At 54.3% G+C, this 24,757-nt stretch overlaps 1 protein-coding gene across 1 annotated transcript in view; it reads right to left on the minus strand.

The window, feature by feature from the left end:
- Positions 1–4,844: 4,844 nt before the first annotated feature.
- Positions 4,845–24,757, minus strand: part of SLC4A3 (solute carrier family 4 member 3) — a 29,503-nt gene continuing 9,590 nt past the window's right edge. The window contains exons 6-22 of the mRNA XM_065637360.1: positions 21,504–21,655; positions 20,690–20,870; positions 20,001–20,136; positions 19,723–19,897; positions 19,221–19,317; positions 17,259–17,443; positions 14,934–15,147; positions 14,404–14,625; positions 13,936–14,084; positions 12,257–12,451; positions 11,606–11,812; positions 10,925–11,014; positions 9,170–9,336; positions 8,531–8,784; positions 8,019–8,188; positions 7,357–7,530; positions 4,845–6,568 (exon numbers count right to left, since the gene is read on the minus strand). Of these exons, the coding sequence (XP_065493432.1) occupies positions 6,491–6,568; positions 7,357–7,530; positions 8,019–8,188; positions 8,531–8,784; positions 9,170–9,336; positions 10,925–11,014; positions 11,606–11,812; positions 12,257–12,451; positions 13,936–14,084; positions 14,404–14,625; positions 14,934–15,147; positions 17,259–17,443; positions 19,221–19,317; positions 19,723–19,897; positions 20,001–20,136; positions 20,690–20,870; positions 21,504–21,655 (2,846 nt within the window). The 3' untranslated portion in view covers positions 4,845–6,490. The remainder of the gene's footprint in view (positions 6,569–7,356; positions 7,531–8,018; positions 8,189–8,530; positions 8,785–9,169; positions 9,337–10,924; positions 11,015–11,605; positions 11,813–12,256; positions 12,452–13,935; positions 14,085–14,403; positions 14,626–14,933; positions 15,148–17,258; positions 17,444–19,220; positions 19,318–19,722; positions 19,898–20,000; positions 20,137–20,689; positions 20,871–21,503; positions 21,656–24,757) is intronic.

The following is a 24,757-nucleotide window of genomic DNA, read 5'->3' on the forward strand; positions in this document are numbered from 1 at the left end:
CAGGACACCCATGGGTACCAGCCCACCTTCCTGCTGCTCCCTGCAGGGAAGAAGCTTTGGCAGCCACATTTCAAAGTTCAGGCTGCGAGTTCCCTGTCCCGACCTTACAGAAGCTCTGTCCATCTCTGCAGGGGCACTCAGGTGAGTCATCTCTGCACAGTGAGACATGGTGGCTTGTGGGTAGGTGTACTGCAGCCAAAAGTGTGCACCTGGAAAGGGGAACCTTGCACAGGCACAGTGTCCCAGCGCTGCCCTCATTGCATTGCTCCCAACCAGGGCCCCCTGGCTCCCTCCCCATGAGGTCCTGGTGCCAGGCAGGAGGGCTGGGCACAGCCTGGCCAGCTCTTCGAGCAGGCAGGACTTGCTCGCTGAGCAGGGTGAAACATGATGGTCAAGGCTCCCACTCCCATGGGCAGCCAGGTGAAAGTGGAAGGAGAACTGTTGGGGTCAGACCCCTGTTCCAGGGATGCTGTCCCTGTCAGAGGTTTCTAGCAGAGGATTTGCTCCCATTTCCCCTTCTCACTCCCTCGAGCGACCATTTGTTTCTCCTAAGAGCCCCTTTGGGGAGCAGTCCCAGCACAGGCACCTCAGAGAGCGGGATTCTGAAGAGCCTTGCAAGGACGACACGCTGGGAGGGACAGGCAGGGGCACAAGGCAGCAGGCAGGCAGCAAACCGCCCAAGGCTAAGGAGCCTCCCTCTAGCCAAGGCCAGACAAGTCTTTGGGACGAATTCAGGAATGGCACAAAAATACTCACTTGTATCGAAGAAACGCGCTACCCAAGCCCGTGCCCAGGATTCAGGTGTCCCCGTGAGAGAAGTGTCCTTTGCAAAGACCTGTGCAAGGGAGAGGGGCTAGGAGGACCTGCATCTCTGCCTTGCAGCTCCATGGCAATGCCTGTGGGGCTGGCAGCTGGCTCTGGGAAAGGCTGGCTCCAGTGTGAGGGACACGTCTGAACCTGCTGTTCCCATGGGGAGGAAAGTTTGTGTCCAAGCCTGAGGAGGGCAGGTTCCTCCCCTGGCTGGCAGCAGGGCCCAGCTCAGCCCCTTCTCCTCTCCCTGGTGCCTCTCCTAAGGCTGGTGAGTCCCTTTCAGTGCAGAGGGGAGGTGGATGGAGGGCAGAAGGGGGCAGAGAGTGTGGGGCTGGAGCCATGGCAGGGACGTGCAGGGTCACTGGTGCTCGGCAGTGCTTGCTCATGGTCCTGAGCATCAGCAACAGCAAGCTGGCACCTGTGAGATGGAGCTGTTCTTTAGCTGGTCTCTGGGGCTTCATACAAAGGAATCTTTCCCCTCAGCATCAGCTCTGCTCTCCCCAGACCGGTGTAACTCACATTTAAACAAACCCGTTTGCAGATGCTGGTTGCAGAACACAAGTGCAACTGAAGTTGCTCTCTCCCCTCCAGCCCGCAGTGCAAGGAACACACCGTGCTGCCTCCTGCCGTTTTTACCTGCCCTCCCAGGTGCTGGGCTCACAACCCCCTCCTCTCTGGGAAGAGGAAAAAGGATTTTTTAATTTACTTTTATGAAGTTTGAGTTCCTGGATAGCAGAGAACAAAGTCCAGGCAAGGATTTCCAGATATGCAATTTCCCAGTTTTGTCGTGGGGATGGTCTTAGCCAGCAATTTCCTTAACTTCCCAGCAGCCCAGCCATGTGAGCAGATGCCAGTGGTATCTCCCAACAGAGATGTCCCGGCCCCTCCTGGCTGCGGAGAATAAAAATAACTGGAGAAGGTATCTTCAGTGTACTTGAACCCGTGTGGCAGAAACAGAAATCTAAATAGTTTGCCTAAACATACAATGGTTTAAAATAATAGGGTTGCTAGTTTTGGAAACATACCTCCTATTTTTAGTTCATCAGACAGGCAAGAGTGGCAGCTTACTTTTGTAAAGATAAACCTCTTCTCAAACAGCAAAGAGGTGGGAGAAGCTGCTGTTCAGAGCACAGTCCTGTTCTGGCATGACCAAGCCTCCTTCTAGAGAAGCAGGATATTTGGTCCACCCCAGAGCATCCCCCGGGCAGCTGCAGGGTGGTGGGCACCCAGGGTATTCTCCCTCCACAAACAGCAGCATCCTCTGGGGCCACAGGCAGCCTCTTGGCTCCTCTCCCTGCACTGCAGCTTTTATGGTCCAATATGCTCCCTGGTGTGGCAGCACCCAGCGACCTCTCCCTTTTCTGGTTTTGCAGAAGTGTGGGTACCCATCTGAGCTCACCCCTTGCAGCTCCCTCACTCCTCCTGCCCCAGCCCAAACCTGTTGCCCTCCTCCCCACCCACTTGCTGTCTCCTCTCCAGAAGAGCAGCTGGAACCGATTCATCTGAGCTGGCCAGATGTCCCGTCCTTCGAAGTGGCACTCCAGTCTACAGTAGCACTGTCTGCAGGCTGAGCCCATGCGTGTGACCCAAACTAGAGCCCCTGCAGTAATCCTGCCTGCACCAGCCCATCCACTGGATCCTGGTGCGCTGTGTTTTCCAGCATATCTGGGGCCCTGGATTGTGTGGATGAGCTGCGATCCCAGCTGCCTCCTCTTCATCACCGTGGCTGCCCATGGAAGTCCTCTACTCTGCCCTCGAAGGGGAGATTGGTGCTTTTGTGGGGCACGTGAAGCGGTGCCAGCAGGACTTTGACCTGCGCCGCCTGTACCACGTGCTGCTGCTGGTACTGCCGCGGAGCCCCTCGGGGGAGGTGGAGAGCTGGCAGCACCTGCAGAGGCTCGTCCAGCACCAACCCAGCTCAGCCAGCCCTGATGTGGCCAGCTATGTGAGCTGGCTGGCCTCCTACCTGCAGCACCTGAGCACACTAAAGGAGAGGTTTGACACCAGGGTGGTGGTCCCACTCTGCGAGAACCTGTATGTGCACGAGGAGCCAGCCCCACACCCCACCCAGCAGTCCCACCCCCTATCCATTCCACACCTGGCCACACAGCTCTTCACCTGCCGGCGTAACTGGGGGCTGCTGCTGCAGGGGGGAGCCCTCAGCGAGCGGGTCTTCAGCCCCCAGAGCCTGCTTGACCTGTGTGGCTTTGCTGGTGTGGAGCCCTTTGTGAAGGTCTTACGGCTGATCCCTGATGTCTTTCACCAGAGCCTGGCCACGGCAGACCTTGCCCAGTGGTGGATCCACCTCCACCGCAGCAGGTACAGCCTCTCCCTGCCACCATCATTACCACCATCACCATCGCCATCACCATCACCATCGCCATCACCACTGCCATCGCCATCACCATCGCCGTTGCTATCACCATCACTGCCACAGCAGCCTCCAGCACGGGGCAGAGCAGGGCTGGCTCCCAGCACTGTGCAGCCCTCACTGCGTGGCAGGGCCCCCCAGCAGCCCAGCTCTCCCCTGGGTTTTGCCAGCCTCTTGGTCCCACCACGGCCCTCAGGCACAGGCAGCACCAGGCTGCTGCAAGCTCAGCTGCAGGAGAGCCGGGAGGAGCTGCTGGCCCTGCTGCACCGCAGGGAGCGGGCAGCTGCCCTGCACGCCCAGGTCCATCACATCGCCCAGCGCATCTGCACCCTGTGCCTGCAGCAGCAGGGCAAGGGGACAGAGCTGGCCCAGCCCTGGCAAAGGCCAGGGATGGGGACAGGGAATCGTTGGCACCAGGCTGTCCTGGCTGAGGAGCTGCAGAAGAGCCTGGAGCTGGAGGAATACCACCACAGCATCCTGGAGGCCGACTGGCTGCTGGAGCTGGAGGTCAGACCCATCCTCATCCGGAGGATCGATGTGGTAAGGGGCACGTGCTGGCTCTGCTTGTGCTCCCTGCCCTGCATCCCAGGGTGAGAGTGGGGGCACTGCTGTGGGCAGGGGAGCTGCATGGAAAGGGCTGAACATCCAGGTGGAGACATAGATCTTGTGGGACTGGATAGAGCCATAACCTCTCCAGTCCAAACTGATGGCCTGTTGGGCAGCTCTGGGCATTCAGGTGCGAGGAGGGAGAGCTGTGGAGTATGGAATGGGAGAGGGAGTGTTTCCTAACGTGGCGGAGCAGCCTGTGGGAAACATTCGTGGGTGCTCCCATCCAGCTCACCTGGATGCTCAAGAGCCGGGCACCCGCGTTGCCTCCTGTCCCACAGGTTCAGCAGCGCTGCCAGCACCTGGAGAGGATGCTGCGAGGCCACGCACTGCCCACCCCACAGCGAGGCCGGCTCAGGAATTGGATGGCCACCAACACTGTGCCCAGGCGGGCTCAGCCCTCTGCCACATGCCCCATGGCAGCGGCCAGCCCCAAGAGCAACCAGTGACTCTGACCACAGAAGGTGGGGCCACCTACTCCCAGCAGCAGCGCCCAGGAGAGCAGGACTGGAGGATGTCCAACCCATCACTGTGTGGGCTGTGGGCAGCCAGCAGCTCATGGGGACCTGGCTCACCTCCTGCCGGGGAAGAAAGCGTGGAGAGAATGCATGTTTAAGGAGGTGTTTCCTCCATGCTCAGCCCATGGCCCTGCTGTTGGCCACGTGGCTACAGGCTGGGTAAGGAGATAGGCACCAAGCGCTGCTGAGTACGCAGGCACCAACACGTGTGTGTATGGATGCATGCAGGCATGAGCACATGCTTCTGGTTAAATATGCGGCTCAGCCTCCTGCTTCCAGCAGCCAGCATGAGAGCTCCAGCTGGGCCCACAGTAGCTGGCCTGCTTGGGGAAGGTGGTGGAGAGCCTACCTCCAGGCTGGTGGTGGGTGACAAGGTGTCAGTCCCCACTCCAGCTGGGGCTTGCTCCCTCACTGGCTGCTGTTGTGGGCAAGGAACAGTTTGTTGTGTCGGGGAATTTCAATCAGTTCAATTTATTGCCAATTAAGAAACAAAAGCGCAGAACCAGACATGGTTCCTGTGAAGAGTTTATTGGCGTAGCTGTTTCCACTACGGTCAGAGGAGTCACAACGCACAGCAACAACAGGCCTCCTACACTACACGGGGAGGACAGGACACACACGGCCACAGACACACAGAGACACTCGTCTCTCCACCCCAGGCCCTGCAAGGGGGCCAGGCTGTGGGGCAGGAACCTGCGGCAGGGGGAGGTTTCTCTCTCTGGTGGGATATTTCTGCAGCCTCCTGGGGAAGGTGTTGGACCCTCCTGGTAACAAAGCACCCACTGTCTCTTGCAGGAGTCAGGCTGATAAGTGGGAACCAGGGCAGCAGCTTGCCCCAAATCCAATGGTGGAGTGAGCATCTCAGCCTCCTCCTCAAAGCCACTGTGGCTCTGACCATCAGGGAGAGGCTGGGGTGTCTGTCTCCTCTGGCACCACTCCCAGAGCTGCTGTGGGCAGCAAGAGCACCCTCAGCGGTTTCCAAGGCAGCTCTGAACAGGAGCTGCCAGCCTGGGGAGACCCCAGGTGACAGCCCTGCCAGGAAAGGTTTTCAGAGCTGCCCAAAGGTGATGGGGGCTGAGTGCTGGGAATGCTGAATGCTGCTCCTTCCCAGTCAGAGGGCACCTCTGGACATGAAGTCACCCCAGTATGGCAGCAGAACTGGGGCTGGGGGTTTCAGTGACTTCCTTGTAGGGCTGCAGGGAGCCAGACCCAGTGGATCACAGGGAGAGGGAGGGGACCACCCAAAGGACTGTTATGCTCCAGCACTACATCTCTTGTATAGCTTTTTAAATATGGTTTGTTCTCAGGAACAAGAATGTGGGATCAGGAACTGGGATGCAGCCCTGTGATGAGTTTTTACCTCTGCAACCTTTGTCGAGGTGCAGAATGTCACAGGACTCCTCTTAGTCTCTGCAAGGGGGCAGGCACCTGAGGCTTCAGGACACCTGCTTGCATGCAGCCTCCCCTACCTGTGTGGTTTTCCTTTGGGAAGAGGGTGGGCAAAACTGGGAGAAAGCAAACAGCCTCCCCCATGCTAAGCAAGAGCAGAAATCGGTCCTGTGGGGGGGTGATTGCACAGATGATGGTCTGGATGACAGGACCAGAGCATTGGTCCCTCCTTGCCAGGCAGCAGCAGCCTCGTGGGCCAGGGCTGTGGCACAGGCCCAGTGTGGGCACCCCTGGAAGTGGGCAGAGGGAGCAGGAACAAGGCATCTGCCAGCTGAGCAAGGAAGCTACTGGCCTGGGAGAAGCCCACTGCCCGTCTGTAGGCAACATCCAGCCCATCCCTGTGACTGCTTGGTGGCACGTGTTGCTGAGACACCCCAGCTTCATGGTAGTGGAGGGGGACACAGTGGCACCAGCTGGCATGGCTCCCCTTCCCCATCTGGAGACTGGACACAGGAGGGGGCAGACCCCTGACCCACGGGCACCCAGGACCCATGCAGCTTCAGGATGTGAGAGGCATCTCTCAGCCCACCAGGTCCAAGAGGAGAGAGACTCTCAGCCTCTGCTGAGCGAGCGATGGGGCAGCAGGAGCCAGGGCTGCCTCCTGTGAGGCTATGGGACAGCCATTCGTTGGTCCAGGCAAGAGATCGCGTGACTCACAGCAAGTCTCCATTTAGTCCTTGGGAGGATGAGCAGGCATGAGCGGCCTGTCCCAGGATGGGGGAGGGCAGCTCCCAGCTCACACAGGCATGTGCAGCTCATTGTACTCATCCCGGCCATCCTCATCGAAGTTTGGCTCCGCATCTTCTGAGTCCAACTGGAGAGAGGCAGAGAACAGGGTCTGAAGGCGACAGCCACCCCCAGAGCCAGGTCGAGCCTTGCTCTGAGCAATCAGCACAGAGCAAGCCAAACAACTGAGCTGCACCAGGAAGAGCAAAGCTCTTGCTCATTCCCTTCCCAACAGGCCCCTTTTTTTGCCTCTCATGCCCGTCCATGCTTCCCCAGACCGATGCCCTTTTCAGTAAGCGTCTTTGCTTGACAGTGCCCCATCACTGGGGCTTGGGTCCAGCACAGCACATCCTCCCTGCTCCGCTGCTGGCAGCACCCACTTCTGGGTGCTGCTCCAGGCTGCTCTCCAACAGCGGCTCAGGATGTTGGCAGCAGCAGAGGAGCTGCCAGCACCCAAGGAGCTGCCGGCACCCTGGTACTGCAGTTATGTGCTCCTGTGCCAAGCAGCCGCAGGCCCTGGTGTGATGCCGGGCTGTCCTTGCTGCTGTCTCAATGGGGAAATGGGGTGTCTCTTGATGAATGAGCCACAAATAGGGAGGAAGATGGAAGAGGAAACCCTTATTCCAGGTCTCTGCATGGCAGGATCCTCTGCCACCTTGCCCTAGGCTGCCCAACCATCCCACACTGCACTCCCAGGGGTACAAGCTCTGAGGAAGCCAACCACCCACCTACTGCTGTCGAACAAAGAGCCCCAGACAACAGCAGGGAAAGCCAAGGCTTTGCCAGCCGAGGGTCTCCCAGCCTTTCAGTCTGCCACATCTCCTCAACCTCACTCCAGTGGTGCAAGCCAGACTGTGAGGACAGGTATCTGCTTACCGCTTTAAGCTCCCTGTCATGGAAGAAGTGGGGCAGTACGAAGCGTCGCAGTGGCACTGTCATGATCAGGACAAAGGGGAAGGCCAGGGATGCCACCGTAGATTTCACCACCCAGAGCAGCACAATGCAGGCCAGTTGAATGCAGGTGAAGAGATTCATTCTCCAGGTCTTCACCTAGAGAGGTAAATCCAGTCTAAGAACACGTTATCCTTCCACACAGATTAATGAAGACCCAACAACTGGCAAAACACAACCCTTCTGCATAGCCTAGTACAGTAACACAACACTGCTGCCAACTCTACCTGCCTGTACTCTCCAGCGAGGCAGAACTCGATACCACACTAGGTTTGGTATCACCTAGCAGCTTACCCACCTGGCAGTGCAGTGTCCCTACACCCACTCAAGCAACGCATCACCCTATAAACAGTCCATCCATGCAATATCCTGGCAACACACTTCTGTACGCAGCCTGTCAGCATGCTATCCTGGTGGTGTATCGCCACTGTGCATGGCCTGCACTGACTTCTGGGCACAAACTTGCAGACAAGGGATGGTCACCAAGCCAAGCATCACTCTAGCAAGGCCATCATTATTCTCCCCTCACCTGCCTCTTCTTCCTCTGCTCCTCATTACCTGATTCCCTGCAACCTGCTTTCACTCACCTTAACAACATAGATGTGGTCGGGGTGGTGCTTGGATGGCATGAAGATCAGGAGCAGCCGCTCGTAGAGCTGGATGCCAGTGAGCGACGTAACCCCCATGTAGAGGAAGATGCCGAAGAGCACAGCCAGCGGGATCTGCCGCAGCATGTTCCCCATCACAATGGACAAACCTGCACAGACAGAGCTCAGGGCATGGAGTGTCCCATGCCAGCCCCTCCGCAAGGCATTCTGGCCTCTGTCCCTCTCCTGCCTCCTCTCTGTCTGTCCCAGGGTGCAAGGGGAGGGAAGCTCAAGAGGGGTCTAAGTAGCTGGAGGGGTTGCAGTGGAGGATTGACCAGGATGGGCTACCAAAAGCTGCGAGAGGAGAGCTGATGTGAGTAGAGGTGGGGGCAGCCCTGCAGCAAGCTGGCAGAGTGCAGGCTGGTTCATGGGGCAGGGATGCCACCAGGAAGGAGATTCGCGTGGTCATTCCTGACATTCCCCCTGACTCCTTCACCCAAGCAGAGGCTCACCGACGAGGGCAGCGATAAGCACTCCGGTCACACGCTGCTCCTTCACCTCCTCGATCTTGGGCTTCTCTCCTGGTGCAATGGCCTTGCTCATGACCGTCAGGGCATTGACGTGGGTGACGGAGCGCACTGTCGCTGCAGTCAGCCAGGGCAGCCCAAAGAGTGCACAAAGCCCCCCCATAGTGCCAATGAGCAGCAGGTCCAGGTGGAAGCCGGAGCCTTTCAGCAGCTTCCTCTCCTTCTTGCTCACAATCAGCCTGGGAGGAAAAAGACCCCAGATGAGTGCGAGTCCCGCTCCAGTGTCCAGGGACAGCACTGTGGCTGGGGACAATGTCCACTCCCTGGAGGGGGCTACACATGGGGACAAGGAGGAGATGGCCAGGGAGAGGGATGGCAGCTGTCCGCCTCAGGTTAGAAGTTTCCTTCTGGGCTTGGCTGGGGCAGGTCACCACCACATTGTATGCTAGGAGGGGAGCCAAGAGAGGATGGGAGAACCCAAGAAGGTACAGTCCTAAATGGCCAGGATCCTGCCCTTGCTGTCCACCGGGCCAAGCGCATCTCCACGCTGATGGCACCAGCACCCATCCCAGCCTTGCCTGCCCAGGGTTAGTGATGGTTGGCATTGGTGGGAAAGGTACTCACGTAGTGATCTGTGTCTCCATGAAGATAAGAATGAAGACCAGGAGTGCAGGGATGGCAGAAGCAAACATCATCCACATTGGAAAGGTCCCACTGCTGCCCATGGGGTGAATGAACCAGCCACGCTTGTGAGGAGATGTGACCGACAACCCAGAGGGGACATTCAGCTTCTGGTGGTGTAGCCGCAAAACCCAGCAGTTACTTATCAATACACACACGCCCATGGCCTCACACAGGACCAGATGTGATCCTCGTGGTCTCCCTGGTCTGAACGCCTCAGATGATGGGACAGCCACCCTGACCCTTGTGGGACTTTCTCAGGGATAATCCCCTTCAGTGCAAAAAATCCCATGTCCCCTTGCATGGGTCTGTCTGATTTCCTTTCAGCCACTGGAATTCCCTTGGTTTTTGTCCAAGAGACTAAGGAAAGATCTTCTCTCAGGAACCTCACCCCCACAACAGTGCTTGCAGACCATGGTTAAAATGTGCCTTGACCTCTGCTTGGACAAACCAAGCGTCCTGAACTGCCTACCATTCTCTGAGTTGGCTTTCTAGACTTGCCAAGCCTTTTCTGAGACAATTTTCCGATACTGTTTTTGCAGCGTGGACCCCAGAACTGGCCACATTCTCTTGAAATGACCTCACTCTGACCATGTTCAGAGGGAATATCATGTTTGTGCTACAGTCAGAGACCACACAGACTCCTCGCTGTACACCGACCTGACCCTGCGTTCGCCAGCATTTGAACTCTTGGCTCTGCGCTGCGCTCCAGCAGTTCTTGCTATCTGCCTGCGTGAGCACTGCAGGGAGAGTTTATGATTTGCATTTATGTTAATCAGCATAAGTATGAATAATATTCCTGGAATGCTTGTACTTGGGCTAAGTTGTGTAACTAAGCACCATTTTCTCAGAAAGCTTTGCACATATGCTGAGTTAATACTGAAATGATAATGTTTTTGATATTAATTGTGGAAGTGTAGAAGGGTATGAAAGAGATGTAACAAAGTGCATGATTTTACTAATGTGTGATAGAACCAGATTTTTCATTGAAATTTAAATGAATAAAAATGCATTTGGATTCCATTAAGCCTCAGGCTGTGTTGATAAAAGCTTGCATGCTGAACAGGAATTACCTCTCACCCTCTCCCTGGTGTTAGTTGAAATAAATACCAAAACAAAAGATATAGCTACACATCTACTAAAAAGTGGGGGGAAAGGAAACGCGTGAGATGGGTTTGTTTCATAATATTTAAATTTGTGCATAAACTAGGAAAGAGATCATTGTGTTTGAGATGAAGTGGTGAAAATATTTAGTAGCCTATAGTCAAGGAGAGTATAAATATGTGAAGTACTAAACCCATGACAAGTATCCCATTGAAACCACTCCATATGCCACCCTCTTCAGTGTGCATAACCAATTTATGTCTTGCTGACTGACTGCAAGTTTTAAGAGTTACAAACAAGGAATTAACTGCACTGAATCCCTCTGGTCCTCTAAAGCCTTCCCTGCTAACAGCTGGAGTATCAGGGGGATACCAGGGGTATACCAGTCCCTGTAGCTCTGGTCTCAGTCTCAGTGAGACCCTTGGAGCTTCCCTTCAGCGTGGGAGTGAGGATGAGGAGAACACCTCTGTTTGCTTTGTCTTGTTATGACTAAAGAGGCAGGAAAGGCAAATGCCCCATTGCACAAGAGCCACAGTGCTGCAGGGATTGCTGCTGGGCTGCAGGAGGGGCTCCGAGGGCCGTGCTGGCACATACCTGCGTGTACGTGTCAGTGATGGTGTAATCCACCAGCACCATGACCAGAATGGAGATGGGGATCCCGAAGTCTCCAATGATCCGCCGAGCCTGCAGAACAGACACCCTCGCTGGCAGAGGGAACAGGGTGGCTCCCTGAACCCGCCTGGCAGCAAAGCGAAGCCCCAGATGGGGCCAGGCCCTGCTGCAAACCCGAGCACTGCTGAGGAGCAGGACAAGGGAACCCAGCCTTGGTCCATGGGGCTGCACATCCCACTGCCCACATAACACACAGTCCTCCAGCCAGTCCTAAGTGACTGGCTAATTGTTCCAACTGGCCTATCTGGATGGTGCTCCAGGTATTACACAGATGCCCTGCATGTACAGAGATGTCCAAAGGGAACAAGTTGTAGGCTCTTCCTCCTGTCTTCTAGTATAACAGATTTGTATCCAGCCAAAGGAGGTTTCCCAAGGCCCAGGGGCCTTTCTGGCAAAGCTCCCTAGAGCAGGACAGTGCAGATATCATGAACAGCCAGCTCTGGTCTGCAGCCTAGGTCAGGCTACCATCCCTTCTGCATGGTATTTAAGGGAATGCTGGTGTTTCTTTGGAGGATCGTCCAAATGCTCTGAAGAACAAAGGGCTGTAGCAAGAAGTTGGGCATGTCCCTTGTCCTTAATATCTGGGTACCACAAACTACTCACCTTTCCTCCTAAGAAACGGCTGTTCTTGAATTTGCGCATAAAGAAGGCGATGAAGAAGGTGCCCAGCATGAGGATGAGGGAAAGGAGAGCAGTGTTGGGCTGCATTCTGATCCCCAGTGACATCGCATCTGCAGAGAGCATGCTGGTATTCAGGCCGCTCTGCACGTTCGGTGGGTAGAACTTCAGCAGAGGATGTTCTGCAAACACCTGGGCAGGTGAGAGAAGCAGTGGGTACTGTCACTGCAAGGAGGGGCAGGGGGAACCGTCACTACTGGGGGCAGGAGGTACGGAGGTGTCCTGATCTGTAGAGAGGTGAGGGTGGTAGATAGTGGGCATGGACAATCCCGGCATCCATCACCTCGCCTCGTAACCCACCCAGCTGGAGAGGGCTGGGGGAGAAAAGTGGCCCCTCTTTAATGCTTCCTGCAGGAAGAGAAGGGGAGACAGACATTAGGGCTCGTCCTGCCAGCCTTTGAGGTGGCACAGGGGCCAGCTGGGCTGGGGCATGAGTGGCCAGCAAAGAACTTCTCTGCAGAATGCCTAGGAAAGCTGTGGCTGTGCTGGCCCTGTTCCTCTGCCACCTCTACACTAAAGCTACAGGCTCCTGGGGACCAAGAGATGTGGCAGTCCATATCCCTGGGGAAGGTTCACCTTGTACAGTTTGTAGAAGGTCTCGTAGATAAAGATGAGGGAGATGAGGAAAGCAAAGATCTCCTGGGTGAAGGGTGAGATGTAGCGCACCAAGAAGCTTCCCTCGGCTGCCACGATAATGAAGATGAAGACGATGAGCCACAAACCAATCCACACTCTGCCTGTCAGATACTCAATGCCTTGTGTCTGGCAGAACTGAAATGGAAAGCGGAAGACATTAATCATGGCTCCTCAGGCTGCCTCCTGCATCTCCTCCCCACTAAGATCACAGACTGTCCCAGAAAAAAAAAAGCATCCACATCTGCTCGAGCATCCAGCACAGGAACAGTGAATTCAAGGCTGGAGTCACAGGTAAAGTTGCGGACTTTGCACTAACACCAGCCAGGTCATACCAAGCACGTCTTTACTGCTCCTGCTACCTCCTCCGCTCTCTGCTGAAACCACCCCATGCATGACGCTCCCCATCTCACTCGTATGGAGGTGCCATGGCTCAAACACAGATCTCCAGTCCTCCATGGAGCACAAGTCTGTTCCCCTCAAAGGAGAGCTGGAGCAGCCTCCTATGTCCCACCACACAAAGGCTACATTACCTGGGGCACAATCCCAGACAGCACCCTGCATACACACACAGTTGTATGTGTGTGCAGAAAAGCCCTGAGGCTCTCACCACAGAACAGACCATCTCCACTGCTTCTGCTCATCCACACACACATCCCAAGCCTGCCCCATCACAGCAACACCAACTACTTCCAGCCACAAATCCCGGATGTACGTCACTCCCACTCCCTTTGCAGCCTTCCTAGCTGTACCAGCACAGATGGTGCCCTCACACAGGGCAGAGGTACAGCTTTGTGCACCATGCCTGGGCAAAGCCAAAGCAGTCAGTGAGAAGTGCACTCATGGGAGAGCAGAGAAACCTCCACTGTGCAATGGCATCACCAGGTCCAAACTCTTGACACATCAAGGTGAAAATCTAGTTGTATGAAAAACTATGCTCTAAAAGCTCAGACACCCTAGATGCTTTAAAAGCCTAGACACGCTAGGAGTCAGAAGAAAAGAGAAGGATTAGAACCACTTCTTGAAGGTATGGTGAGACAGGGATGCTCTTAACAGTGAAGACATCATGCTACATGAGAAAGAAACATGTCCATCCTGGCTGGCCAGGGTATGTCTGCACACACCCTGGGTTCATCCTGAGAGTAACGTAGATGGGACATCCCAAATGCATGGCACACTGTATGTTGTTGGGTTTCTATTTGAGGAAACCTGGACACGGGTAAAATTGTGAAATGGTCTTCAAAGGAAGCACCAAGAACAAGAAAGTATTATGGCCCAGCATTTTATTAATAGGATGCAGCCACAAGTACTCATTGTGCCTAGATGGGCTGCAGCACAGGGCTGGCGGACAATGCTCCCTCACAGTCAGCAGGTAGAGCAGTGCTGTTACCACCACCACGCCTCAAGGGGATACAGCTACAGGAGGCAGAAGTTCCTGTGGTGAGACCTGCAAAGGGTCAGCAGAGCCAGGGCCAGCCCTGGCCAAGCTGAGGATAGCCGGGCAGGACTCAAGGACTCCACACAACCAAAGACTCTTTGGAGAGCTGAGAAATGCTAGCTGCCTTCTCCAGCACAAGGGCAGAGCGAGCAGGTGCCAACCATGGACACTGCCTCACATGTACCTTGTAAAAAGCTTCTTCAAACACCAGCAGAGGCCCTGAGAAGCCAATGACCAGGAGTGGCTGGGCTCCAAGCAGGGAGAAGAGGATCCCTAAAACTGAGGTGGAGATTATCAGCTCGGAGACTCCCATGAGACCCTCAGTTTTCTCTCCTGGGAAAGAGAACAATGTGTGAGTGTTATAGTCCAGACACAGGCATCGTCACCACAGGCAGGCAGGCTGCAGACACAGCTCTGGACGGAGGAGGCAGGTGCCCATCCCATCAGAGGTCTCCTGTGCTGGGCAGGGAGCACAGAGGGAGCCCGGGGAGCCGAGGCTGGAGAGGCCAAGCGGCAGGGAGGGGACAAAGCAGCAGCCACAGCGCTGCCACTGTCCCTGAGCGAGCAGCACCGGAGCCCACCCCAGCACAGCACCACCGACACAGCCAGTGTCCCAGCGTGCAAAGAGCAGACCAGAAAGCAGGCCCATTACCTAGGAGTCCCCCGAAGGTGATGGCAGGAGAGAGAGCAGCAAAGTAGATGAAGAGAACGGCCGCGAGACACTGGCTGTGCAAGGCGTCTCTGATGTCACTGAGGTATTTGGGGTACCTGCGCTTTATGTCCCGAACCAGACCTCCAAAAAATATCCCGGTCCTCTTCAAAGGATCGTCCTCAGCTTCCTCCTCTTCTTCCTCAGCTTTCACTTCACACAGCTCTGGAGGTGCATGGAGGGCAGGGCTTGAGCAAGGGAATGCAAGTCCACCCTTGGGCTGTCCCTCTCCCCTATACACTGTGGAGACCTTCCTCTAGCAGCACTAACCTGGTGGGCCCCCCGCGACTGCACATCCCCCTGCCTGCAGCTGCCCGAGCTGCCCACAGCCCCGTCCTGCCTCCCCTTGCCCCCTTCCCACTGCAGGAGCCAGGCCCCGCTCACCCCTCTGCCAGGCTCTGCGAGGGGAGGGCCCACTGGGGCACGCAGGGCATTAGGCACAAACTCTTTTGCCCAAATGTGAGTGGAGAGACCTTTGGCTTCCTGGACAGCCCCCTCCTTCATGGACTTCTGCTCCCTCTCCTTCCTCTTCCTCAGCAGCAACTTCTGGAAGGTGGCAATGGACTTGAGCAAGTCTTTCCCCTCCACCTCTGATGGGGGGATGACAATGCTGCAGTCCAAGAACTCATTGATTGCGTTGAGGAGGTCTTGACGGTCATCTGCCATGTACGCAGCCTCATGGAAGTGCTAAGAGGAAAGGGGAAAAAGAGAAGCAGGCTCAGACCCAGACTGCACCCAGCTATCTACAGCCCAGAAACACAACGCTTGCTGTGACCATACAGTAACATCCCACTCTCTCAATCCACTGCTTGTCTCACTACTGCCACTCTGTGACCCACACTTCTGAATCCCTCCTGTCCAGCAATCCAATGTCCCACCTAATCCCACGTCTGTCCTCCCTACCCTTTCCATCTTTTCCAGTGACCTCCTTGCTCCTGTTTTTCTCACCCACACCACACTGCTCTTGGCCAAGACCATGCTCCTGCAGCATCTCTGCCAGCTGCACACTCCATCAGACTACGACGTGCCTCTCGTGGGACATCTCCACCAAACTATATCAGATCTGTGCTTCCCAACTAGCCTGGTGCCTCTTTGCCCATGTGAGTTGCTACACTTGGCCAGCCTGTGCCACTGTTCACACCAGATGACTGTGGCTGTGTCCTTGTCCTTACAAATTCTGCATGCCATCTCTTGGTCTTGCGGTGCTCTTGTTCAGAGCTCAGCTGAAGAGATGTACTAGAAGCCAGGCACCACAGAGATGAAAGACTCTCCCTGTCCCTGCAGCTCAAAATTAGGACTCCTCAACAGACTGATGTCCTCCTGGTCTGGTCTTAGTACAGAGAAGCTGGTGGAGCCCTAAAGCACCACAGATAAAGCACAATAACCAGGGTGTGAGACATGAGCAGGGAGCATAAGACTCTTGAGAGACTTGGACATAAAAATGTAAAACATGGGACAGGGCAAGAAAACAAGAATCTACAGCATAAGGGAAGTCAGGCAAGGTAAACCAGGCAGAAAAGGGGGGATACTCCTGACAGCAAGGTGAAGATGACAAGGAAGAACTCCAAGGAGACCATGAGGGGACAGCACTACTGCAGATAGGAGGGAAGGTGCTAGCAAACGGGCAGAAGTGCTGCATTGCTTCTGAATCGCCCCTGCAGAGAAAGGGCTGGGGAAGATGAGCAAGTGGAGAGCTTGTAAAGCAGGTAGGGGAGAGCTAAGGTTCCTGCAGCACGCAGACTCCCTGGCGCCGCAGCTTCAAGCTGTAAAAGATACCGTACTCTCCCCACGGCGCCAGCCACCGCGTAACCTTGCTATGGCCAGCCCCGCTGCGGCAGCTGCCTCCCTTCTTCCAGCAACAGAGGAGCAGAGGCTCTGATGAGCAAGATCAGCCCACAAAGGCAGCGCTGAAGCTGGAATATGGCACTTCACCTCTGGTGGCTCAAAACACAGTGTCAGCTGAGCCCCGTGCAACTCCAGGGGAGGGATCTTTCAGCTGGGAACCCTTGCTGCACACAACCCACCTGCTCTGAGTGGACCTTCCACTCCACAGCTGAGGGAGACTTGTGCACTGGTGGCAGGACAGGTAGGTTTGTTACTTTGTTATAATTACATGGCACTAGCCAGGAGGACCCTGTGAACCTCTGATTCTCCTGTCCCGGATGTATGCAGCAGATGCTCAGACTGGCTTTTCTTTGCCTTTAATTCCTTACCAGGATAATGAATTTCACTTTCCTGCCATCTAGCCAGATGGAGGACTTCTAGCAGTGCACAAGCTTGGCAGAAAAACCTTTCTGCCTCCTCATGTCTCATCCTGCATGGATGTGCTTCTCTGCATGGATGCCCCAGCCACGCGACTCAGCTAGAAAGCTTCATCCAAACTCCTGAGGGATGGTCCCCAGGCATTGCTGGGTCTTCTCGTCAGTGTGGCCTGGGCCAGGCGTCACAGTCACAGGCATCACTCAGCCTGCCCTCTTGTCTGTTTGTGAAACATGAACTGAACACAACACCTCTAACCTTGGGCAGTGGTTTGCTCCCGCTTTTATGTACAGCCCTCCTCTTCACCCAGCCCAGCACTCTCTGTCCCAGCCAAGTGTCTGTCCCACTCTTCCCTCTGTACTGGAGCACCCTATCTTGGTTGAGCTAGGCTGCTCTTAAAAATCCCGGGTGCTCACGCCTGCCTGCCCCACCTGGGCCTTAGCACAGCATATCTCAGCCCTCTCATCCCAGGACTGACTTCTGAGGAGCTACCGAAGCGCCCTCACCTGTGCCAGCATCACCGCCCATCAGCTCCTCACCTTGTCAGACATGAGGGTGGAGATTGAGCGGCCAATTTCATGGTAGTCCATGTTGGCCTGGCTCGGTCCGAGCAGCACAAAGATGAATCTGACAGGAATCGGGACCTCCAGGACAGATTCCAGGAAGACAGCCTCATTTAGTCGGACAAAGGCCATAGTTGGCTGCTCCAGGAACTGCACACAACCTACCAACAGGCAACATTTGGAGCAGAGTTAATCATTGAGGTGAGCTGTACTGGGCTGCCTTTAACAGTGCAAACAGATTTGGGGGGTTCCCACGAGCCCTTCTGTCCTGTACTTGCCTCCAGACCACTGACACAGCATTGAGCACCATGCTGAGGACTGCTCCAAGTCCCCTGCTCACTGATCGTGCCCAAGCAGTGCCACTTTCTTTAGCTCTCCCAGTTAGGTCATTCTTCATCTCTTAAGATGGGCTCTACTTACAATATAAGGGACTAATTTTAAATCAGAAGGTTGTTTTTCCACTAAGCCGCTGCCTTATGGAAGGAAGTCTCATACATGTTACTTTTATCAAAAAACTTCTAATCTCATCAAATAATGAAATCGGGTTTGCTTGACATGACCTATTTCCCATAAACCTCACTACTTGGCAATAATTACATTCTTATCCTTTAGCTCTTTATTAATTGAATCCCATATTATCTCTGCCATTATTTTGGCTGGGAAGGATGTCAGGTTAAACAACCCATAGATACTGGATCACTGTTCTTTCCTTCATGAGCACTGAGGCCAGGAGCTTTCTTCTGCTATTCTTGTATGTTCCCTGTATTCCTAGACTTATTTTTTTTCTGATTAAAATGAGCCAGTTCTTTAAAGACTCATAGGTGCAAACTGCACAGTTTGTTTTACAATGTCTGCATCTCATCAATGCTTGGCAGCCTCCTCGATTCCTAACAGATCAGGAAGTACTCCCGCACCCTCCAGCACACCAGCCACTTCCTTCCCATAACCAAACACAAATGGTTATCGAATACTTGTATTTCTCTAGCATTATTACTGATCTTTCTGCCATCTGTGTCCAGCGAGGAGCTGTGTTCTGTGTTATACCAGCAAATCAGGGCTATCCAAGTGGCCAAGTGAATCACAAGACACAGCGTTACCTCAGAAATGGCAGTTTTTAGTCATCTGAGTATTCAAAGTGTGTTTGTGAGGCTGATTTGGCATCCTCATGGTTAAGCATCAGCTTAGTTGAGCCATCAAGCCTCTTTGCCTGAGCTTTTAATCTACTGGATAGGCAATGACATTTAATTTGCTTGTGCTGTAGCTACATTTGCTGACATGTTAATGCCAGCAAAGTGCTGAGGACAACTCTTGTGGTCAGAAGGCACCAAGCCCACTGATGCTCGAGTCTGCCTGCCCACAGACCTCTTGTACAGAGAAATATCTTCCGGCAGCGCTGCAGCTGATACCCAAGACCTTGCCACTAGCCAAGCCCTGCTTCCATAAACTCAGAGCTCCCCGGCACACACAGCCAGGGCAGGGCCCAGCTGCTGGCGAGGTGTGAAGAGGCCAGACAGAGGACAGGCATGGTCAGAGAACAGCACAAGGCCTGACAGCAGCCAGTGCCTGGCCATCAGTCCCTCCAGCACCACCTACCCACCTCTGAGCTGCAAAATGGGACGTTATGGTGAGCCTGGTGGGACTTTCTTCTCTAAGTTGGGCCCCAGCTCCCAGCAGCAGTGTCTGTCAACATCTTCACATACAGTACTTCTTAATTTAAGAAAATAACTACCCAAGCACCCCTTATGTTTACTGCAGACAAACAAAATGTGTGCCGTCACCAAAGGAGAGAGAGCACAAGGCTCTCTACCCAGCTGAACTCTGGGAACGTGTACAAGATGTCCAAATACCCCTCAGCAGGGAGGGCGCAGACAGCTGGGTCAGACCAGCATCTGAACCGGTCTCTTTTGGCCCTGGGAGTCTCCATATGTCACCTCTTACCCACGAGGACGACTGTGGCCTCCGCATCTTCAGGGATCTTCTCCATCAGCTTCAGGTATTTACGGTGGCCCTCAGAGTTATGGAGATGGAGGTTTTTCTGCTGGGGAAGAACACAAACAAGTAAGGACAGAGTCCCCATGCCTTGGTCTCCCCACACAGCCTTGCACCCCACCAGCATATCCGCAGCCAGGCTTGCCTCGGCTGCACGCCCGACACCCTGTGTCACACGCGAGGCACCCGCAGAGCAAAGGGCAACCCTGCAAGCACCATGGCTGCTCCTGCCAGGGCACACTCAGGCAGACACTTGCATACAGTGTGAGCCTGAAATTAGGTCCTGAAATCATAATGCAGTGACCTGATTTCAAGCGCTCCAGGTGATCCAGGGGAGCTCAGCCCTTGCAAGTACAAAGCCCTCCATGAAGGGGCCCAGAGATGGGTGCCAAGTGCTGCTGCTGGCCAACAGTTGTCCCCAGGGTGTGGAATAAGAAGCAGTCACCCTCACCTCCTTGCACTCAGTCTCATTGGCCTTGGGGTCAGCCATCTCAATGCGCTCTTCCCCCATGAGGGGCACGCAGGTGTCGGTGGCGTGGTTGTGGTGGTGGTTCCCCACAATGGAGTTCATGCTGGAGCTGGAGTGGTTCCTCGGGAAGAAGCCCTCTTTCTCATCGTTGGGGTGGCTGAGGGGGAGAGTGGTGGCCATGAGGGGACCCACTTCTCTTGCTGCCTGGGGCTTGCAGACAATCCCCAAGCCCTGGCAGCCCTAAGCCACGTGCCACCCACCTGTGCTTCAACAGCAGGGCACGTAGCACATTGGCTCGGTCTTCTGCCCTGATCTGGTCAGAGATGATCATGGTCTCCACCATGAGGTGAGCGATGCCAGGTAGCGTGGTCTGCTCCAGGTCAAGGAGGACAGCACCTGCCAGCAGGAGGGGAAGAGCCCTGCTCCTAGTGTGCAGCGCCCCCTGCCGCACGCCCCCTCTGGGGACACAGCCATCCCACCAGGAGCAAGGCTTTGGTTGGGGTACGGATTCTCTCAGTTGAAAAATGCCTTGAGTCCAGGTGTCCCATGTCCTCTGTGTAAACCCTTGTCCCAAGAGAATGCAAAAGCTCCAAGATGCACTAGTAGCTCTGGTACCTCCCTCTCATTTTGGTTTCCCACCCTGACTGAACTTGCCCTTTCACACCAAAGATGGGTCAAAGACCTGCTGGCCCAGGCACAGCCAGGTGTTGCAGCTGCCATGTGCCTGAGAGCAGCAAAACAGAGTAAGGAACAAACACAGGCATCCTTGGGCTAATGCAAACCCTGGCAAATGGCGTGCAGGACAGTCTGTACCTGCAGACCCTACATGGAGCCTGGACACAAATACTGTTGGAGCATCTCCAGTGAGGGGCCAAACAGCGAGAGAAGCTGTCCAGCTAAACCTGTCCCAGAGCAAGACACAAACCCTGGCCCATGGTTCCTGACTCACCGTGGGCAATCGTCTTCCTGAGCTCCAAAAGGCTGCGGAAGGACAGTGAAGCCACGTGGGGTTTCCCCCACCTTGCTGTGTCCTCCTCCACATCCTCCTCGAATTTGATCCAGCGAGCTGTCTCTCTCCAGTGCATGTCCTGGTTCTTATCCACCACCAGCTCATTCAGCTCCACAAACACCTAGTGCAAATTACATCAAGGACATGAGACTTCTCCTGATGCGCACAGCTCTATCAACAATACATGGAAAGCCTCTGATTTGTTCTCAAGGTACCACTTGGTCTAAGGCACTGCTAGAGCAAATCCGCCTTAGTCAACCAGAAGTTTGGTGAACTGAAAGAGCCAGTACAAATATCACCGGCAGCATGGCAGGAGCTTCCCCCAGCACATGGAGCACGAGAAAGCTTCGAGTCAGACGGTGTGGGCAGAGGAGAGAGAATGATGCAGTGCTGCACCGCTCTACCAAACTGCGACAATTTTGTCCTCTGTCTGCTTCTTGTTTTGCCCCAAAACTTCCCACACTTACCAGAGATGGTGATGTTACTGTGCTGCCAACTTCCATGACAGCACTACTATTTCTGTGACTTTTTAACATCTTTCTTAAGGTTAAAGCTTTGTGATTTCAGGGAAATCTCTGCTTTTACTGAAGTGCATTTTCAGCCCTCATGATAATGGATAGGGCTTGAAATGTCACCCCCAAGGTCATGTAAAGAATTAATTATATTGAAACCACATTTACCACTTTATAAAGTGCCTGTTTCTAGTCCTGATTTATGGCTTCTGAAGAAGTGTGGGAGGATAGCACATGGGTACCTCATGGGGCTTTCTATCCAGCTTCTTCTTCTTCTTCTTTTTCTTGACAGATGGAGTTGATGCTAATTTTTTGCTTGTCCTGGTGATCTGACTACGAGATGGTTTTTTCATCAGATGCCTCCTCACACCAGGGTTATCTTCAAAACGGTGGCCTGAAGACACAGGAAAGGAAAAAAGACCACCAGTTTGTCTAGTGGAAACACACCGTCTGGCAGGGAAACACATCCAAGCCCACCCTTCTCCCATTAGCTTACACTAGCAAAGTCCTGGCAGCTGGAGCACTCACCAGCATCCTCCAGACCTCTGAAGATCCTTCCTGCCTCATCTGCCCGCTTCCAGCTCTTCCAGATGTCTGCAAGCTAATTCCTTCAAGAAGAACACTTCCTCCCAGGCTGTGCATACACTGGAGCATCATTGCAAAAGCTTTTATTCATGGTACCCAAAAAAGTGGTGCATGGTCCCTCCCATACCCTCTCAACAAAGTGCAACCTGAAGCCCTGTCTGCACAGCTCAGTGGCCAGACAGCACAGGCAGGCACCTGGCTGGGGATCATTTCTCCCACTGGAGAAAGGCCTGATGCTCAGCAGCGTAAAGGGCAGCGAAGGAGAAGGATATTTAGCTGCTGGTCTGGGAGACACATGGAAATATCAATGGCTGTTTTATTTAATTGTGCAATGAGACTGTAGCATAACAGTGCAAAGCTGGGTTGGCATGGAGGCTGGTCAGGTAACTCCAGCTATTGCTGTTTCTAGATGATCCGCAGTGCTGCTGCAATGCCCTCCAAAAGGTCTGTGTGATAGAGCTCAGCTGGCCAAACCAAAGCCTCCTGAAGCCTCCAGAGAGGCTGTTGAGGCTGCATTACAAACCCGCCACCAAGCTACCAGTGCTGTTGGCTAGCCAGCACCCACCTAAACCTGGCCATAACCACACCAGCCCCTTTTGCAATGCCAGAAGAACAGCATGTAGGCAACAGCCTGCCATGGAGAGTAGTTTCCCTGGACACTACCCAGAGACAAGTGTATTTTCTTTAGCACAGACAGCCGTGGAGATGGGTAAAGCCCCAGAGCCCAGCTCCAGGATGGACAGGCTCCCCCAGGTAGATCACGGAGCCAAGCATTTTGCACAGCTTTGGTCCATAGAGGCTTGCTGGCCCTGCTTGTAAAGCAAAGCCAAGGTCTTCTCCCTGGGGGACGAAGGGCAGCTCTCTGTTGGCTGGGATGAATGTTCAGGCCCTATATGCCTTTCTGCACTTGGCTTCAAGACCTGCAGCTCTCAGGGCATGAGAGGTAGCAAAAAGCACTGGGCTTGAAGGCCAAGTGGTCTATTTGATGTTGTAGAAAAATATCTGTGCATCTTTGGCGCGGAAAGACACACCCAGCATCAGGCCAGGCATGCCATGGCCTTGCTCCTTGGAAATCTGGGTCGCTAAATTAAATATAAAATGAATCAATACTGAGCCTCAGGGCGCTTCCCCCCATTGGCTGCCCTGCTGATGCACAGCCCGCGGGTGGCCGGACTCCTCCCTGCTCCACTTACTGCTCCGCAATGTCGATAGGAGCCAATAACTTCCCACCGCTACCAATGTTTCTGGGAGCCGGGCATGTGAGGGGCTTCCTTGGACTTTTGCATAGATTTCTCCATTCCTGCGTGCGCAGTAGCCACTTCATTGCACTTGGTGCAGATTCATGCATAATGTTGGTATCTGGCACCTTTGCTCCCAACCCTGCAGCTTCTGATTCACCCATGCACCCTGGGACTCATTCTCACCACGTCTCTAGAAGAACAGGGCCAGAGGATGCTCTGCCCAGCAAGAGAGAGCGCTCGCCCAGAGCAGGGCAAGCCTCCCCCATGGTGACGCCAACTTGCCACACAGTGTTCTTCAGCAACAGCCCTAAAAGTACACACAGGCGTTCAGCCTCAGCCACCAAATGGCTGGAGGACAGATAAAACAAAAGGAGCCAAGTTTCCTGCCAGTGTCTCCAGTGACTCCCACACTGGCTGACAGGGACAAGAGCTGGAGTGCTGCAGGCTCAGAGTGAGCCGGTGAAGGCATACACACCTCCAGAGTCCCACAGAAGAAAGGAGCGATCCACTTGCTGCTCTTCCTTGGCAGTGCTTGCGGCCACTGAGATGCCAGCTGGGGGAGGCAACTCATAGGAGGAGGGTGGACACATAGGCTTAATTTTGGAAGAGGTCACTGGCTTTAGGAGACCAATGCAGAGTCCAGCTGAGGTGCTCCAGACTGCTCCCCTGCATCCCATCAGATTGATGCTCTCCCCAAATGAAAGCCAAGCTCAAGTGAGCACCTGAAGTCCGAGGTCTTTACTCAAGACAGCATCTTGGACTGAGACCAAAGGGTGATGTGCCCAGGGCACAGCTCTGCCCTCCTTGGGTGAAGCCAAGCTCCTCAGGGTGAGATGAAGCAAACCAAGGACAGCTCATGCTGTCCCTCCTCTCCAGCACTCCCCGGGAGCAGAGCATGAGACAGTGACAATGTCTGAGGACAGAGTGTGATTTCTACAGTGGCTCCACTACACCAAACTGATATGTCATCCTCCCACACTGCATCTCCTACAGTCTCCTCCAAAAGATCTTCTTGCCACATTGGCTTCCATCAGTCAGATTTCTTGGGATGATCAAGCTCCTTTTCCGCCAGCTTAAATCTGAAGATTACAAATATGACCTTGCACTGGCTGAAGTCTTCCCCCAGAGTGCCTGTCCTAGTCAGTCCAACTCAGCAGGCGATTGCCTTCAATTCGTGTGTTAGGTCCTGCCTTCCTCCTTTCACTACCCTCTGTCCCCAAGCAGGCAGCCCAGAAAGAGGCATCAGAATATTTGTATCTGTACTAGAGAGCAACTTGCTAGCCTGGCACCACAGGAATGGAGCACACTTCCCATGTACGCGAATAGTTAAGTAATAGCAAGAAAAAGAGACTGAAACCCCATCTCCTGCAATATTTAAAAATAGACTAACCAAAATACTAATAAACATACACCAAGTCACAACCTTATGCTGGCTTCTGGAAAAGCTACTGCCCTGTCCTGCGCAAAGCCCAGGTCTCTCCTAGCTGATGCCGAGTTCAGTGTGACAGTGACAGGTGGACCCCAGCTCACCCCTGCTGCCGCCCAGGTGTCCTTGTGCAACACTCCCCATGCTCCCAACACTAAAAGGAGGGCAAGAAGACCAGCTCAGGTCCAGCAAGGACTCTACTCTGCTCAAAAGCTGTTAAATTCCTCCTGGATCTGAGTTGGTC

This window comes from Caloenas nicobarica, chromosome 6, assembly GCF_036013445.1.
Source record: "Caloenas nicobarica isolate bCalNic1 chromosome 6, bCalNic1.hap1, whole genome shotgun sequence".
In the NCBI taxonomy this organism is placed as follows: Eukaryota; Metazoa; Chordata; class Aves; order Columbiformes; family Columbidae; genus Caloenas; species Caloenas nicobarica.